The sequence below is a fragment of the Callithrix jacchus genome, chromosome 8 (genome assembly GCF_049354715.1).
Source record: "Callithrix jacchus isolate 240 chromosome 8, calJac240_pri, whole genome shotgun sequence".
NCBI classification, from domain to species: Eukaryota; Metazoa; Chordata; class Mammalia; order Primates; family Cebidae; genus Callithrix; species Callithrix jacchus.
The window spans coordinates 87,283,306-87,300,567 of record NC_133509.1 but is presented as its reverse complement, the minus strand read 5'-3'; the positions used below and the strand labels follow the sequence as shown (position 1 = coordinate 87,300,567).

The window sequence follows — 17,262 nt, the reverse complement described above, 5'->3', positions numbered from 1 at the left end:
CCTTCCATAAAACAAAAAAAAAAACTAAACTAAACTAAAACTAGCTGAGAGAGGACCTGTCCTGAATTTTATACTTTACAAAATACTTAATATCAGGCATTTTTAATTTGCTAGCTTATTTTATTTTGTAAAAAACTTCCATTTCTGCTGGGCACAGTGACTCATGCCTATAATCCCAGCACTTTGGGAGGCCGAGGCAGGTGGATCACAAAGGCAAGAGATCGAGACCATCCTGGTCAACAAGGTGAAACCCCTTCTCTACTCAAAATACAAAAAATTAGCTGGGCATGGTGGTGCGCACCTGTAGTCCCAGCTACTCAGGAGGCTGAGGCAGGAGAATTGCTTGAACCCAGGAGGCGGAGGTTGCGGTGAGCTGAGATCATGCCATTGCACTCCAGTCTGGGTAACAACAGCGAGAAACTCCGTCTCAAAAAAAAAACACAAAACTTCCATTTCTAACCTAAGACCACTGTTTATTAATACAACTATAGGTTATTAGCAAAGTTATGTGTTAAGGACAATTTTGCATTAAAAATTACAGTTCTTCAACAATCACTTAAGTGGTAACAACTTCAAAAAATTCAGGACTTTAATATAGAGAAGTTGAGAGGTTGGACGTGGTGGCTCACGCTTGTAAGGTGAGCACTTTGGGAGGCCAAGGCAGGCAGATCGCCTGAGGTCACAAGTTCAAGACCAGCCTGGCCAACAAGGTGAAACCCCATCTCTACTAAAAATAAAAAAATTAGCCAGGCATGGTGGCACATGCCTGTAATCCCAGCTATTCGGGAGGCTGAGCAGGAGAATTGCTTAAACCCAGGAAGCGGAGGTTGCAGTGAGCTGAGGTCAGGCCACTGCACTCCATCCAGCCTGGGTAAAAGAGCAAGATTCTGTATCAAAACAACAACAACAACAACAAAAAGAGAAGCTGAACCTCTGGATCTAAGGAAAATCCAATATTTAACCCACAAGAATTTCAAAAATGACTGTATCCTCAAGTGATTGGGTATTCCAGTTATATAAAACAATGCTTCAGGGACAAAATGTTAACTCAGAATGAAATTAAAATATTGTTAACACATACCATTTTCAGTGTCAAGAATCACTAGTAGAACTATCAATTTCTAAGAAGCTAGTATTGTAAAAGTTTAAGAAGAAATGGTTCTTCCATCAGGATAAAGACCCTGCACCAACAATACTGTTATTTAAAACAAAAATTCTGTACAAACTAGAAATGTATAGTATGATTTTTTGACTTTTTTCTTAAGATTCGTTTCAACTTATATAGTTTGATATTATAAAATACAAGTCTATTTTCTTTAATAAATAACTCTATGCGTATATACAGAAATACACATACACAACAGAGAAAGACTTAGAAGGAAATATGCCAAATGTTAACTAAAGTGTTTTCTCTAGATTGTGGAACTGGAGATGATTTAAGTATTTTTCTTCCTGGTGTCATTCTGTACCTTCCAAAATACTTATAAGAATAAGTGCTTTATGGCCAGGTGCAGTGGCTCATGCCTGTAATCCCAACATTTTGGGAAGCTGAGGAGGGCAGATTGCTTGAGCTCAGGAGTTCAAGTCCAGCCTGGGCAACATAGCAAAACCCCATCTATACAAAAAATTTAAAAAAATTAGCCAGGTCTGGTGGTGTGCACCTGTGGTCCCAGCTACTTGGGAGGCTGAGGTGAGAAGACTGCTTGAGCCTTGGAGGTCAAGGCTACAGTGAACAGAGATCACACCACTGCAATCCAGCCTGGGCGACGAAGAGAAATCCTGTCAAAAAAAAAAAAAAAAGCTGGCACGGTGGCTCACGCCTGTAATCCCAGCACGTTCGGAGGCCAAGGTGGGTGGATCACGAGGTCAGAAGTTCGAGACCAGTCTGACCAATATGGTGAAACTCCATCTCTACTAAAAATACAAAAATCAACCAGGTGTGGGGGCACGTGTTTATAGTCCCATCTATTCTGGAGGCAGATACAGGAGAATCGCTTGAATCTGGGAGGTGGAGGCTGCAGTGAGCCTAGATCGTGCCATTGCACTTCAGCCTGGGTGACAGAGTGAGACTCCATCTCAAAAATAAAAAGTATTTCTTTCCAAATTATAAAAATATTCAGTGTTTTGGGATATTCCTTTTTAATAAGTAGTTTTAATAAACTAAATATACTTAAAAAAAATTCTAGGGAGTTCCTTCTTTCAGCTTGGGAGCACCCCTCCCTCTAGCGCCATACAGCAGAGCCTCTTCCTTCTTGCCTATTAACTTCTCTGCTCCCTAAAACCACACACACAAAAAAATTCTAACACTACGAAAGTATACAGAGTCAGCCTTCTGTATCCAAGAATTTCACACTTGTGGATTCAACCAATGATGGATCAGAAACATTAATAAAAAATAAGGTAAAAAATAATACAACACTAAAAATAATATAAATAAAATCCAACACTATTCACACAGCACTTACATTGCACTAAGTATTATAAGTAATCTAGAGATGATCTGATGTTTATGGGAGGATGTGCACAGGTTGTACGCAAATATTATACCAGTTTATATAAGGGACTTGAGCATCTGAGGATTTTTGTTATCCATGGGGGTTCCTGGAGCCAATCTCCCAAGAAAACCAAGTGTATAGTGAAAAATACGTCCTTCAGCTGGATGTGGTGGCTCACGTGAGTAATCCTAGCACTCTGGGAGGCCAAAGTGGGTGGATCACAAGGTCAGGAGTTTGAGACTAGTCTGGCCAATATGGTGAAACCCTGTCTCTACTAAAAATACAAACATTGCCCAGGCTGGGTGTGTGCCTGTAGTCCCAGCTACTTAGGAGGCTGAGACAGGAGAATCACTTGAACCCAGGAGGCAGAGGTTGCAGTGAGCTGAGATGGCGCCACTGCACTCCAGCCTGGGTGACGGAGCAAAACTCTGTATCAAAAAATAAAAGAAAAAGAAAAGAAAAACAAGTCCCTTTAACATCACAGGCCCTGAATTTTCCTTCATAGAAGCAATCACTATGAAGTTTCTAGTCGGTTGGTCCAGAAATTTTCAATGTATATACAAGAATAAATATACTTAATGTATTTATATATATTTATATTTTTTACTCAACACATTGGGAATACATACATTGTTCCACACCCTGCTTTGTTTGTATAATGCATTATCTTGAAGATCAGCCCAAATCCAAACACAAATATTTCATTCTTTTTCAGTTATACAGTATTCTATTATATGTTCACACAATATATTTTAGAGTATCTATCTTGTATTTACAGATATTTATAGATTGATTTCATTTTATAAATAAAGCAGAGCATTAAAATTTTTCTTTCTTTTTTTTTTTGCGATGGAGTCTTGCTCTGTTGCCCAGGCTGCGGTGCAGTGGCGCGATCTCGTCTCACTGCAACATCCAACTCCCAGGTTCAACCGATTCTCCTGCCTGAGTCTCACAAGCTGCTGGGATTACAGGCATCTGCCACCACGCCCAGCTAATTTTTGTATTTTTAGTAGAGACAGGATTTCGTCATATTGACCAGGCTGGTCTCAAACTGCTGACCTCAGGTGATCTGCCAATCTCGGCCTCCCAAAGTGTTGGGATTACAGGTGTGAGCCACCGCACCCAGCCTAAAATAAAATTTTTAACATACATACTTTTACATAGTCAAAGAAGACGACTTGGGTCTTTTTGGGTAAAGTAACTAGAGGAGGAAGTAGAGTAACTTTCCATATACATTTACATATCCTTTCACTTTTGTACCATGCATAATATACTCTATTTTAAAAACAAAGTTAAAATAAAGAACATTAAAAACCATTACATGCTCAACTGAACCTGTAAGATAAATAAGAACAACAAATGAGATACCATTTTTACTCCATTAAACTTGGAGAAATAAAAAATGTTTTATAATTCCATTTTGGGCAATATCAAGCAAAGAGTCACATTCATATATTTGATAGTGGCAATGTAAAGTGATACAACTCACTGCAAAGAAATCTGTGACATCTATCAAAATTTAAAATGTCCATAATCTTACATACAGCAATTCTACAAATTTGTCCTATCAATGTGCTACATACAAACTGAATAATATGTACAATGATAGGCACTATATGCTATACATATTAGTATAAGGCCAGAAACAATCTAAATGTCCAACAGACTGATTGAGTAAATTTGAGTAAACCATACAACAGATTACAATGCAAATTAAAAAGAATAAAGCAGTTAGATATAAGTGCTGGTATGAACCAATCTCCAAAAAATATAAAGTAAAAAATAATTGTAAAAAAGCCAATGTAAAAAACAGAAGTTATCTATAAGAATATGCTCATAAATTTAACATAACACTGGAAAGCTACTCAATAAAGAGGTAACAGTAGATACTGGCTTCCCTATTTCTATCCCCTACTCAATTCCCTTACCCCTCAAGAGATAAAATAATGTACACTGAAACCTACTTTTCAGTATATGTTATTTTTAAATTCTTTTTTTTCTTTTTACTTTCCCAGAAATTTCTTGACAATATGCATTCTTTTGAACCTTTAGAATCCTACATTATGGGCATAAATTATTTAAGTATTTTAAGCAAGATTTATTTTTTAAAAACTATGTACTGTGTGACTCATCTTTACTAACTAGATAGGTACAGAAAAAACTGAGGGTACAAACCTGAAATGAAACTTCATTTAGTGTTTTACAAATTATAACAATATTTCTTACCTAAATAACTGTTGAAAGTTTGGTTTAATGAAGTTTGCTTCAATATTTTGTCGTATGCATATTATATGGGTTATTCCATGTTTCTGTAGTATAGGTAGCTATTAAAAAAAAAGCAGGGGGAGGGAGGACAGGGAAGATAAACATTTTAAAATACAAAACATCTTACTATAACACAGATGTTTGAAAATACATAGAACCCACATCTCTGCTTAAGTCCAGGGGATTAAAGCTAATTTTAGAATATACCTGAAGTGGGCAGCAAGATATTTCAATGATTCAAGATTAATACACTAATGTCCTCAAAAGGTTAACAGGGGTATTTCTTTTTTTTTTTTTTTTTTGAGACAGAGTCTCACTCTGTTGCCAGGCACTAGGCTGGAGGGCAGTGGCACAATCTCAGCTCACTGCAACCTCCGCCTCCCGGGTTCGATCAATTCTCCTGCCTCAGCCTCCCGAGTAGCTGGGACTACAGGCGCATACCACCATGCCCAGCTAATTTTTGTATTTTTAGTAGAGACGGGGTTTCACCATGTTGGCCAGGATGCTCTCAATCTCTTGACCTCGTGATCCGCCTGTCTCGGCCTCCCAAAGTGCTGGGATTACAGGCTTGAGCCACCAGGGATATTTCATATCTATAATTTTAGAGCTTGATGAAAACTTCATGTAAGATATTTGGCATAGCGCCTGGGACACAGAGCAAGTGTTTAATAAACAGAAGTTATTATATATATTGACTGCAATCTTTATTCTTTAGAGGGGACTACTAAGATAAAACAGTTACATTACAAATATTGGACATCACTGACCTACTTAACAGCAATACCTGAGCCCAAATCTCTAGACTACTCCTTGCCTCTCCCGGTACACTTTATGAGTCAGAATTAATTCACAAAATCTAATTAACCTTTCACCATTTAAAAATTCTCCTAAAGTAGAATCGTTTGAACCTGGGAGGCAGAGGTTGCAGTGAGCTGAGATTGCGCCATTGTACTCCAGCCTGGATGAAACGGCGAGCCTCCGTTTCAAAAATAAAATTAAAAGATCTCCTAAAGTTAAAAATGGCAACTTCAATTAACATCTTATTATATTCCATTCAGGTTGAGTATCCCTTATCCAAAATGCTGGCCCCAGATAGGACCAGAAGTGATTCAGATTTCAGATTTTGAAGTATTTACATATACATACTAAGATGTCTCGGGGACAGCATCAGTTTAAACACAAAATTCATTTATGTTTCACACATAGCATATACATACATCCTGAAGGTAATTCCATATAGTTGTTTTGTGCACGAAATGACATTTTGACTGTGACCCATTACATGGGGTCAGGTGTGAAATTCACTTGTATTGTCATACTGACAACTCAAAAAGTTTCAGACTTTGGAGCATTTCACATTTTCAGATTAGGGATACTCAACCTGTAGTTGTTGCTTTTGGCTCCATATTTAACATGACAATTCTAGAAATTACCAAATAATATTCATTTGCAAGTGATTTTAAGTGAGTTTAGATGTCATTTTATTACCTAGAGCATTAAGTTCCATGAGACGAAAGATTTTTGTTTGTTCACTGATACACAGTATGTGTAAAATGTATAATACAATTCACCTTAAGTATGGTGTATGTATAACTAGTTAAGTTGTTCAATAATTATCTGTTCAATAAATGAACTAACAAGTCATGATGGCATAAGAATCAGATAACCTTGAATTTTCTGATACCTTCAACTTAAAATCCTATATATTTAATTCCCACTTTAAATCAAACAAAACAGTAGCACTAATAGTTCATGAGTAAAAAAGAATAATAATTTATATGTGTTATGAACTAAATGTTTGCATCACCTCAAATTCATATGGTGAAATTCTTACCCTCAAGATGTGATGGTGCGGTCTTTGGGAAGTAATCAGTTTTAGATTGAGGTCATGAGGGTAGAAACCTCCACGAAAGGATTTATAAGAAGAGACAAGAACTCGCTCGCTTTCTCAGCTGTGTGAGGATACAGTAAGAAGGCAGGAATCTGCAAGCCAGCAAGAGGGTCCTCACCAGAACCAGATCATGACTTCGGACTTCCCAGCCTCCAAAACTCAGAGAAATAACTGTCTGTTGTTTAAGCCACTCAGTCTATGATATTTTATTAGAGCAGCCTGAGCTAAGACAATATAATTTGCAAGTTTTAAGTGTTAATTTCTGTAGCAAGTTTTATGTCAGCATAGGTTAGAACTCAATTATCTTTGTATTTCTTGAGTATAACCTGAGTTAGGGAATGTAAGAGAAGGATTCAGTAAAATTAATAATTCACCAATGCTCTATATTGAGATTTATGCCAATTTCCACAAAGAATTCAACATTAAGTCTTTTGTTTACACCTGATGATCTATGGTGAAGTTTTCTTATCTACTTTACGAATGTGAGAAAGTACAAGATGACACACATAATTATGGATAAAGATACTTTAACAAGCATTGAAGGCCCATTAGACCACTACTAAGTAAAAATAAATGATCAAAATAGAGTCCTAATGTATCAGCGAATAGAATTATTTTGTACTTTTCAAAGGCAGAACTGCAATTACTTTTGTACCAACCTAATATAAAGCAAATTATGACATTTAAAAACAGTAGAAAAACTTTTCAAAAAGAAATAGTGTACTAGTTACAAAGGCCCTAAATTTGTTCCTTTTATTTAAACTGTATTTGAATTTAATCAAAGATATACTTCAGTAAATACAGTCAGGCATGGTGGGTCACGCTTGTAATGCCAGTGCTTTGGGAAGCCAAGGTGGGAGGATCTCTTGAGGCCAGGAATTTGAGACCAGCCTGGGTAACATAGCCAGACCCCATCTCTACAAAAACTTTAAGAATTAGCCAGGCATGGTGGTGCATGCCTGTAGTCCTAGCTACTTGGGAGGCTGAGGTGGGAAGACAGTTTGAGCCCAGGAGTTTGAGGTTACAGTGAGCTATGACCAAGCGCAACTGTACTCCAGCCTGGGTAACAGAGTAAGACCTTGCTCCTCTCTCCCACAAAATAATAACAACAATAAATGAGTGTTTAAAAAGGAGTTTATTCATTTAGGTTTATTTTCATTATTACTTTTTGTTGTTTTTAGATAATGGTATGAAAAGAAATATGGGCCATAACATGGTTACTTAGGGTGGGAAATATAAAATACTGCCATAGAAGCTTTTCCTCTAATAAGACCATGATGGAATTTCAAGAGGTTTTGAGGAGCTAGATGGTTTTCTGTCTGTGTTTTTGTTTTCTGTAGCTGGGATTACAGATGTGTACCACCTGTCCAGCTAATTTTTGTATTTTTAGTAGAAACAAGGTTTTGCCATGTTGGCCAGGCTGGTCTTGAACTCCTGGCCTCACATGATTTGCCTTCCTGAGCCTCCTATTGAGGAGACAAACCTTTAAACAAATAATGACATTTAACGTGATAAATACTGTAAATATATTTATAAGATACAGTGGAATTTTTAAAAAGTAAATTATATAAAACCATCTGGAGCACTAGTACTTGGTGAATAGCAAATTATATGGACAATAACCTTGTTTATATCTGCCTTTTCCAAAACAAATTATAGCTATGTCTGCACTTACCTGCCCTATCCTTTCCCTAGAACTTATTTTTATTAACTCCCTATCTTTCCAACTAAGCAGAGTCATCAAGATGACCAGGGTTTACTTTTACCCACATCTCAACAGTGAAAACAACCTTCTAGTTTCAAAATGAATGACCTTTAAAAACTCCCACCCCGATTAAATTCCTAGGAACATCAAATTATATTATGGAGATATCAAATACAATTTAACTATACTGACTTCTGAACAGATAAAGTATTGGGGAAAGACATTTGTATATATTTCACATTGTAACTCAAAGAGAATTAGTAGCATTGAATCTTCAGATGTGGCAAGAACATTGCTATATTTATTAAAATGAGATGTACCTATTTTAACTGCAACTGAGTAAGTCCATTAAAGTTTGACTATGTAGAATACAGATTGAATATCCCCTATCTAAAATGCCTGGAACCAGAAGTATTTCAGAGTTTGGAATTTTTTGTTTGTTTTGTGTGTTTTCATTATACTTACTGGTTGAGCATCCCTAATCCAAATATCTGAAATCTGAAATACTCCAATGAGGATTTCCTTCAAGTGACATATTGGTGCTCAAAAGTTTCAAATTTCAGATCAGGAATACCAATCAGACCTCTAAAGTCTGGCTGGCAAGCAGAACTAAGGTGAATCATTTTCAGTTTACACAAACAGTCTTACCCTTGATAAGAATTCCTTATTTTGGGCTTTATATCTCATATTGTTCTGAAGCTATAATTAGCAATTACAGATGGTCAGTATTTAAGAGAGTAAATAAGTTATTAACGGTCAACTGTTAGGTAAATCTTTCAAAAACATGAATTTCATGAGAAAAAAACAAAAACTCTATGCTTTGTGGTGAAACACTTGAGAACTACTAGTCTAGTAAAATCAGGAAAGAGAAAGGTACTCCAGAGTGATAATTACTGATAACAGACAGTATTTGTTGATGCTCCCTAAAATAAAACTCTTTAATAGTAAAGAACTTACCCAAGAAAAATTTGTTAATAAAAGTCTCTCTTGGTGAATCTAACATACCTTGCTTTTCATAGCAGATGAATATGGGCCTAAGAACAATCCAGGTAAAATTTCCTAGAAAAAAAAATTGAGATATTTACGATTAGCAATTTAAATCTATAAAAATATGTACCACATAACTGAATTTGTGGAGTCTTTGCATAGTTGTTAAAATAATTTGCTTAAAGTTTGTTATTGGCCAGGTGCAGTGGCTCATGCCTGTAATCCCAGCACTTTGGGAGGCTCAGGTGGGCGGATCACAATGTCAAGAGATCATCCTGGTCAACATGGTGAAACCCCATTCCTACTAAAAATACAAAAACTAGCTGGGAGTGGAGGTGCACGCCTGTAGTCCCAGCTACTAAGGAGGCTGAGGTGGGAGAATCATTTGAACCCGGAACACAGAGGTTGCAGTGAGCCAAGATCATGCCACTGCACTATTCCACCCTGACAACAGAGCGAGCCTCTGTCTCCCAAAAAAAAAAAAAAAAAAAAGGTTGGAATTAGTACATCATAATGTTGCATTTTAGAGTAATAAAATATTTTAAATTTTACTTCTATTCTCTGCTATAATCTAGAAATAAAATAGGCATAAAGGAAATCATCCCTTTGGACCTACATAAAACCATATTTGGCCAAATCAAAAGCAGAACAAGATACAACAAGATTGGAACTATTATGTATCTTTTTTATCTTTTTTTTTCTTTTAAAAATAGAGATGAGGTCTCATTATGTTGCCTAGGCCGGTTAGGAACTCCTAGACGCTAGCAAGCCTTCTGCCTCAGTCTCCCAAACTGCTGGAATTACAGACATGAACTCCAATGCCCGACCTAAAACTATTATCTATAGTTAATAGAAGCAAATGATTAATGTAACAAAAAAGTCCAAACTCAAATATGCACCTGTTGACAAAGTTTCAACAATTTAAATATGTACCTTCCAGATGATGAATTCAGATTTATTCTATGTAAATTCAATATAGAAAGCTCTAAGTCTGGATATGTCACACCCTAGATACTAACAGTAATTTTATAGTTCAGTTCTATGAGTCATAATTATTTGTATCTCTGACTGATTTCTCACATTTAGTCATCTTTGCATTCCTCACAGCACCAAGTAAATGCCTCATAGGTACTCATATATTTTTTTCAAAGTGAATTTTCATTAAAAGATACAGATACAGATACATAAAAGAAACAGATTTTTAGAAGTCAAGGAATTCCCAGCAACAAGATACTGCTTAATCCTGGGACAGAATTGACTGTAAATGGTAAGAAATGCAAAGGAAAATGAACTGCTATGATGGTTAGTTATCATTTAATTCATTCCAAACTGAAAGTATTCCATTTGATCTTCTAAAAGACTTAATTATGGCAGCTGATTGAAAATCGGACATAAAACCAGTAACACTTATTTGTTGTACGGTCAACCTCCTTATCTAGACAAAGAAAGCAAACCGCTTTCAAAAGGAATACAAAGATAGTATCCAATTTTCATGTGAGGAAAAAGAAAGTGATTCATTAAGCACATAATCTAATTTCCCATCTTTTTAAGATCCAAGATTAACCTTAAATATTTAAAATAATTAATTATTTAAAATACATAATGATGAACCTACAGATTATGAATCAGCAGGTCTCAAATCCTGAAAACTAAGTTTGTTTTTATGATAATAACAGGTTGGTTTGAACAAACAAAAGGTTGCCATACCTGCATCTCTCGTCTCATAGGGTAGGTCCATTCCTTTAAAATGGGAGGAAAACAAAAATTAAAAGTAAATAACATTATTTAAAAAGTCACCCAATTAAAGGCTAAAGATGTGACATACAGGTATGCAGATTTTTTAAAGTTACATTATTCTTTTAAGAACATTTTATAAAAATATCAGACTTGTGTGGCTTCACAAACATCTGAAAATTTAAGTGAACAAGAAACAAAGCTTAAGGCATTCTTTAAATAACTGAGCTTCTGGAATTATTATGTTACTTCATATAATGGATGAAATTGCTCACTAAAGAACAGAATAGATATTCCAGAAGATTCTTCCAAAAACTGATCTTCTAAGAGATGTCAATAGACTTTTTGTTTCTCATGCCAACTCTAATCAACTGACAGTAGATAACTAAAACATTGCGTGGTCCAAGACTCAGGAAGAAGAGTGTCTGATCAACAAATAATATCTGAAATGGATAAAAGAAGAATGCTATGTGATGGGTACTTGCTACCTCTGATGTAAAATGCCAAATGCTTATCAAAGAGTCTTTCCTACATCTTACTTGACCTAACATTCTTATCTAGTTCAATTATTTTAACACATATCACAAGACAGAGACTTCATTTTGTTTTTGAAATGCAGACCAATATAAAGAAGTTGCAAAATAACACAAAGTCCCAATGTTAAAATATAAAAAATATTTTCAAAGTTAGAAAAAGATAAAAGTAATTATAGTGAATTGAAATGAAGAATCGAAATACAGTATAAAGCCAGGCTCAGTGGCTCACGCCTGTAATCCCAGCACTTTGGGAGGCCAAGGCGGGCATATCACTTGAGGTCAGGTGTTGGAGACCAGCCTGGCCAACATGGTGAAACCGACTCTACTAAAAAACAAAAATTAGCCAGGTGTGGTGGCAGGTGCCTGTAATCCCAGCTTCTTGGGAGGCTGAGAAAGGAGAATCGTTTGAACCAGGGAGGTGGAGGTTGCAGTGAGCTGAGATCATGCCATCGCACTCCAGCCTGGGCAATAAGAACAAAACCCCATCGCAAAAATAAGTAAATAAAAGCATACTCCTCATTCACATTACTGTACGTTAAGTATAAATTCATTTTAATAACTGGCCTAAATATGACCTCCTTTTTTCTTATTTAAGAGTATATTCTCGGCCAGGCGCAGTGGCTCACGCCTATAATCCCAGCACTTTGGGAGGCCGAGGCGGGTGGATCATGAGGTCAAGAGATTGAGACCATCCTGGTCAGCAAGGTGAAACCCTGTCTTTACTAAAAATACAAAAATTAGCTGGGCATGGTGGTGCACACCTGTAGTCCCAGCTGCTCAGGAGGCTGAGGCAGAAGAATTGCTTGAACCCAGAAGGCAGGGGTTGTGGTGAGCCGAGATCGTGCCATTGCACTCCAGTCTGGGTAACAACAGCGAAACTCCGTCTCAAAAAAAAAAAGGTATATTCTTGGGCCAGGTATGGTGGCTCACACCTGCAATCCCAACACTTTGGGAGGACAAGGCGGGAGGATCTTAAGGCCAAGAGTTGGGGGCCAGCCTGAGCAACAACCCCATCTCTACAAAAAAAGAAAAAAAAAAGAAAAAAAAAAGAAAAATTAGCCGGGCGTGGTTGATACTGCAGTGAGCCAAGATGGCACAACTGCACTCCATTTTGGAATGGCAATACCCAGTCACAAAGTCTCTACTCTTAAAACAAAATGTAACTGTCACGCATCAATACCACAAGAGAGCCCTCCAAACTAAAATGTGAACCCCAAATGAAGATATTCAATGGAATATTAGGAATAAATTGGTCTCCTAAAAATAGGGCTTTATTTTCCCAACTACTTTAAAGATATTTATAACTAGAGATTTTAGATGTTCTTTCTTTCTTTCTTTTTTGAGATGGAGTTTCGCTTATGTTACCCAGGCTGGAGTGCAATGGCGCGATCTCGGCTCACGGCAACCTCCGCCTCCTGGGTTCAGGCAATTCTGCTGCCTCAGCCTCCTGAGTAGCTGGGATTACAGGCACGCACCACCACGCCCAGCTGATTTTTTGTATTTTTAGTAGAGACGGGGTTTCACCATGTTGACCACGATGGTCTCGATCTCTTGACCTCGTGATCCACCTGCCTCGGCCTCCCAAAGAGCTGGGATTACAGGCGTGAGCCACCGCGCCCGGCCCTAGACGTTCTTTCTTAATCCTTGTTAATTTAACCACCAGATTTTAATTTAGTAGTCTGCAATGCCGTAAAATGTTAAACTAGCAAGAGCTGGAGAAAAAAAATCCCAGTAAAAACAGCATGCAGGGATGTAAGGTGGAATAAAAATAACCACAAATTCGAAGCCAGGAGAAAAGGTACATAGAATCTTAGTTTCAATATTAATTTCCTCCAAAGAGCAAGATTTCTGATTAAACTTCTCAGATTCAGATGAGCTAGCTTTGAGACACTTTACTGTGCAGGTCATAGCTTTGTCTAAAAACAAATAAGAAACTTTGGGAAACTTTTCGAAGGCGCGCTTCCAAACTTCAGGCGCCGGGTCTATTCCACATGTGGGGCCACGTGTCCCGAAAGTAAATCGTTTACACCACCGATATTCCTCAAATGGAGATTAAAACCAACTTCGCTCTCGTATCACTTTGACAATAAAGAGGAACTTTACTCCAGGTCAGTCCTGGATGCCAAGCCTAAGGACTAAGGGATTGCTTTTCCTCTTCTCCTTAAATTTAAGTACACCAGACGCTGCACCTCCGCGGGGTCTAGAGTCAGTAGGGACTGGCGCCGAATGCTCGGCCTCAGAGGTCCCGGGACGCCCACAGGAGGCAGGGCGCCCGCGCAAGTGGAGACTGCGGCGGTTGGGGCCTGGGGTCGCCCCTCGGCCGGAGCCACACGGAGAGGCCTGTGCGTGGCAGCCACAGGGCCGACTTACCTCGGCGTCTTCTTTGCACTGTGGAAGGGAAGGGAACTCCAGCTTCACGTCCTCCATGGTCCCGGCCCGCGGGCTGGTGGGTGGGGTAGGAGAGTGTTACCCGGCCGGCCGACGGTCGGGCTGACTGCGGCGACGGAAGGAAGGAGGGCCGTGGAGCGGAGGGCTGACAGGAGGGCGGCAGGCTCACAACTAACACACGCAAACTAGAGGGTCCCAGTGATTCCAGCGGTGGCGGCGACGAAAACGGGGAAGAGGAGGGTCGGGCTTCTTATACCCGGCCGCCATGCCGCTGCCGTCTCCTTCCCCGCGACTCTCCGCGCCCCTCAGACCGCCCAGGATCCAGCACCGACACCAGCCCGACAACTGTCTCCCCGCCTCCCTCCTGCCCCCCTCCACCCGTGCCGCTTCAGCCAATCCCAGCCCACGCTCGCCTTTGGCCCGCCCTCCGCCGCCGCCAGGTGTCAGCGCGCCACCGCCCTGCTCCGCCCCTTCATGAGAGCGCAGACGCAGTTGGGGGAGGTGGGGAGAGGCGCCTCGGGGGCGGGGCCTGGGAGCCAGCCAGGCAACGGCGCACCCGGCGTTGGGGAGGCGGGGCTGCGGTGGAACAGGACGAGTGAAGGTCCTGGGAAAGGCAATGGGTAGGTCGAGCCAGCTATGCCCTTTCCAGACAGGACGTAGAGCCCTTCTTTAATACAAGAAAAAAACAGCCAGTGCCAGGGTCAGTGAGTGGCTCACGCCTGTAATCCCAGCACTTTGGAAGCCCAAAGAGGGCAGATTACCTGAGGTCAGGAGTTCGAGACCAGCCTGACCAACAAGGAGAAACCCCGTCACAACTAAAAAAAAAAAAAAAAAAAAAAATGGTGGCATATGCCTGTATTCACCAGACAGTGGCGTCCGAAAGGAGAGCTATAACTTCTCCCCTCTCAAAATTCTGTGCAATCTATGCTGAGGTTGTAACCAAATGACTAATATGTGAAGAGTTTAGTTTAAAAATCACGTGGTGCCACACAGAAAATGAAACCCCCATCATTTTTAAGCAAAGAATTGAACGACCCAATACTTTTAAAATCTCTAAAAGTAGGGCCAGGCGCGGTGGCTCACGCCTGTAATGCCAGCCTTTGGGAGGCCGAGGTGGGTGGATCACTAGGTCAGGCGATCAAGACCATCCTGGCTAACACGGTGAAACCTTGTCTCTACTAAAAATACAAAAATTTAGACGGGCGTGTTGGCACACGCCTGTAGTCCCAGCTACTCGGGAGGCTGAGACAGGAGAATCGCTTGAACTCAGGAGGCGGAGGTTGCAGTGAGCCGAGATGGCGCCACTGCACTCCAGCCTGGGTGACAGAGTGAGATTCCGTCTCAAAAAAAAAAAAAAAAAAAGTACTTGAAAATACAACTCAGTTTAGATTACCCAGAAAATCTCAAGAAAGAATGGCAAGTAGAAAAAAATCAGAAAAAGGAAATGATAGCTGCCTCAGTATATATAATACTGTAAAGTTTCTTCCGTTAATTCTGTTTATTAATATTTAAAGCCAGGCGTGGTGGCTCACGCCTGTAATCCCAGCACTTTGGGAGGCCAAGGCGGGTGGATCATGAGGTCAAGAGATCAAGACCATCCTGGTCAACATGGTGAAACCCCGTCTCTACTAAAAATACAAAAAATTAGCTAGGCACGGTGGCGCATGCCTGTAATCCCAGCTACACAGGAGGCTGAGGCAGGAGAATTGCCTGAACCCAGAAGGCGGAGGATGCGGTGAGCCGAGATCGTGCCATTGCACTTCAACCTGGGTAACAAGAGCGAAACTCCGTCTCAATTAAAAATAAAAATAAAAAGTAAAATAAAATTAATAAGCCACATGGCTTTCAATATCTTTTATTTATTTATTTTTTTAGACAGAGTCTAGCTCTGTCACTAGGCTGTAGAGCAGTGGCAGGATCTCTGCTCACTACCAACCCCCGCCTTCCGGGTTCAAGCGATTCTCTTGCCTCAGCCTCCTGAGTAGCTAGGTCTACAGGCACGCGCCACCACAGCCCAGCTAATTTTTGTATTTTAAATAGAGACGGCGTTTCACCATGTTGGCCAGGATGGTCTCAATCTCTTGATCTCGTTATTCACCTGCCTAGGCCCCTCAATGTGCTGGGATTACAGGCTTGAGCTACTGAGCCCAACCGGCTTTCCTTATCTTTTAAAGGGAGTTCAGCAGCCTGGGCAAAATAGTAAGACCTCATCGCTAAAAAACAATCTTTTTAAATTACCTGGGCACAGTGGCATGTGCCTGTAAACCCACAGTGAAAATATTTGTACACCAAATTGATTCTTTAAAAGCAACCACCCACCAGGTCAGTCACAGTGGCTCATGCCTGTAATCCCAGCACTTTGGAAGGGATCATGAGGTCAAAAGATGGAGACTATGCTGGCCAATATGGTGAAAGCCATCTCAACCTAAAATACAAAAATTGGCTGGGTGTGGAGGCGTGCACTTGTAGTTGCTGCTACTCGGGAGGCGAAGGCAGGAGAATCGCTTGAACCCAGGAGGCGGAGGTTGCAGTGAGTCAAGATGGCACCACTGCACTACTCCAGTCTGTCAACAGAGGGAAACTCAGTCTCAAAAAGCAAAACCAAACCAAACCACCACCAGCACAAAAGTAAAAGGCGAGATAATTAACTAAATGCAAACTATAAGTGAAAAGATCACAGAGCTATTTGACTTAGACCTCCCCCTACATTCTATTACTTTTTTTTTTGGCTGGAGTGCAGTGGCATAATCTTGGCCCACTGCAACCCCCACCTCCAGGGTTCAAGTGATTCCCTGCCTCAGCCTCCCGGATTATAGGTATCCACCACCAAGCCTGGTTAATTTTCATATTTTTAGTAGAGACAGGGTTTCACCATGTTGGCCAGGCTGATCTTGAACTCCTGACCTCGAGATCCGCCCACCTTGGCCTCCCAAAGGTAAGCCAGGAATACAGGTGTGAGCCACCACACCCGGCCCATTCTACTTTTTATATTGTCACATAAAATGCATTGCCAACACATAGAAATAGTATAATAAACTGTAAACTATATAATAATTTGAGTATTAGATGGCCAACTTGAGCACTCCATTTTCTCTATCACTATTTTAACTGTTCTTCACCTTTTAAAATTATAAAAAGGCACATAACGTCCTGCTAGGAAGTTTTAAATTTGAAGATTAATTGTATAATTAGCTACATCATATATTTTTGTTTCTTTAGTCTTTATGAATCTGAAGTTGTCTTTTTTTTAGCCAGTATATT

The 17,262-nt window shown here is 39.7% G+C and overlaps 1 protein-coding gene across 2 annotated transcripts in view; it reads right to left on the bottom strand.

Moving 5' to 3' along the window:
• The window catches only part of STYX (serine/threonine/tyrosine interacting protein), a 47,684-nt gene extending 33,331 nt beyond the window's left edge, over positions 1–14,353 (bottom strand). For both annotated transcript variants that reach the window (XM_035260546.3, XM_002753911.6), the window contains exons 1-4: positions 13,984–14,353; positions 11,051–11,083; positions 9,362–9,415; positions 4,722–4,819 (exon numbers count right to left, since the gene is read on the bottom strand). In XM_035260546.3, coding sequence (XP_035116437.2) covers positions 4,722–4,819; positions 9,362–9,415; positions 11,051–11,083; positions 13,984–14,040 — 242 coding nt within the window. In that variant the 5' untranslated portion in view covers positions 14,041–14,353. The remainder of the gene's footprint in view (positions 1–4,721; positions 4,820–9,361; positions 9,416–11,050; positions 11,084–13,983) is intronic.
• Between the last annotated feature and the right edge of the window lie 2,909 nt (positions 14,354–17,262).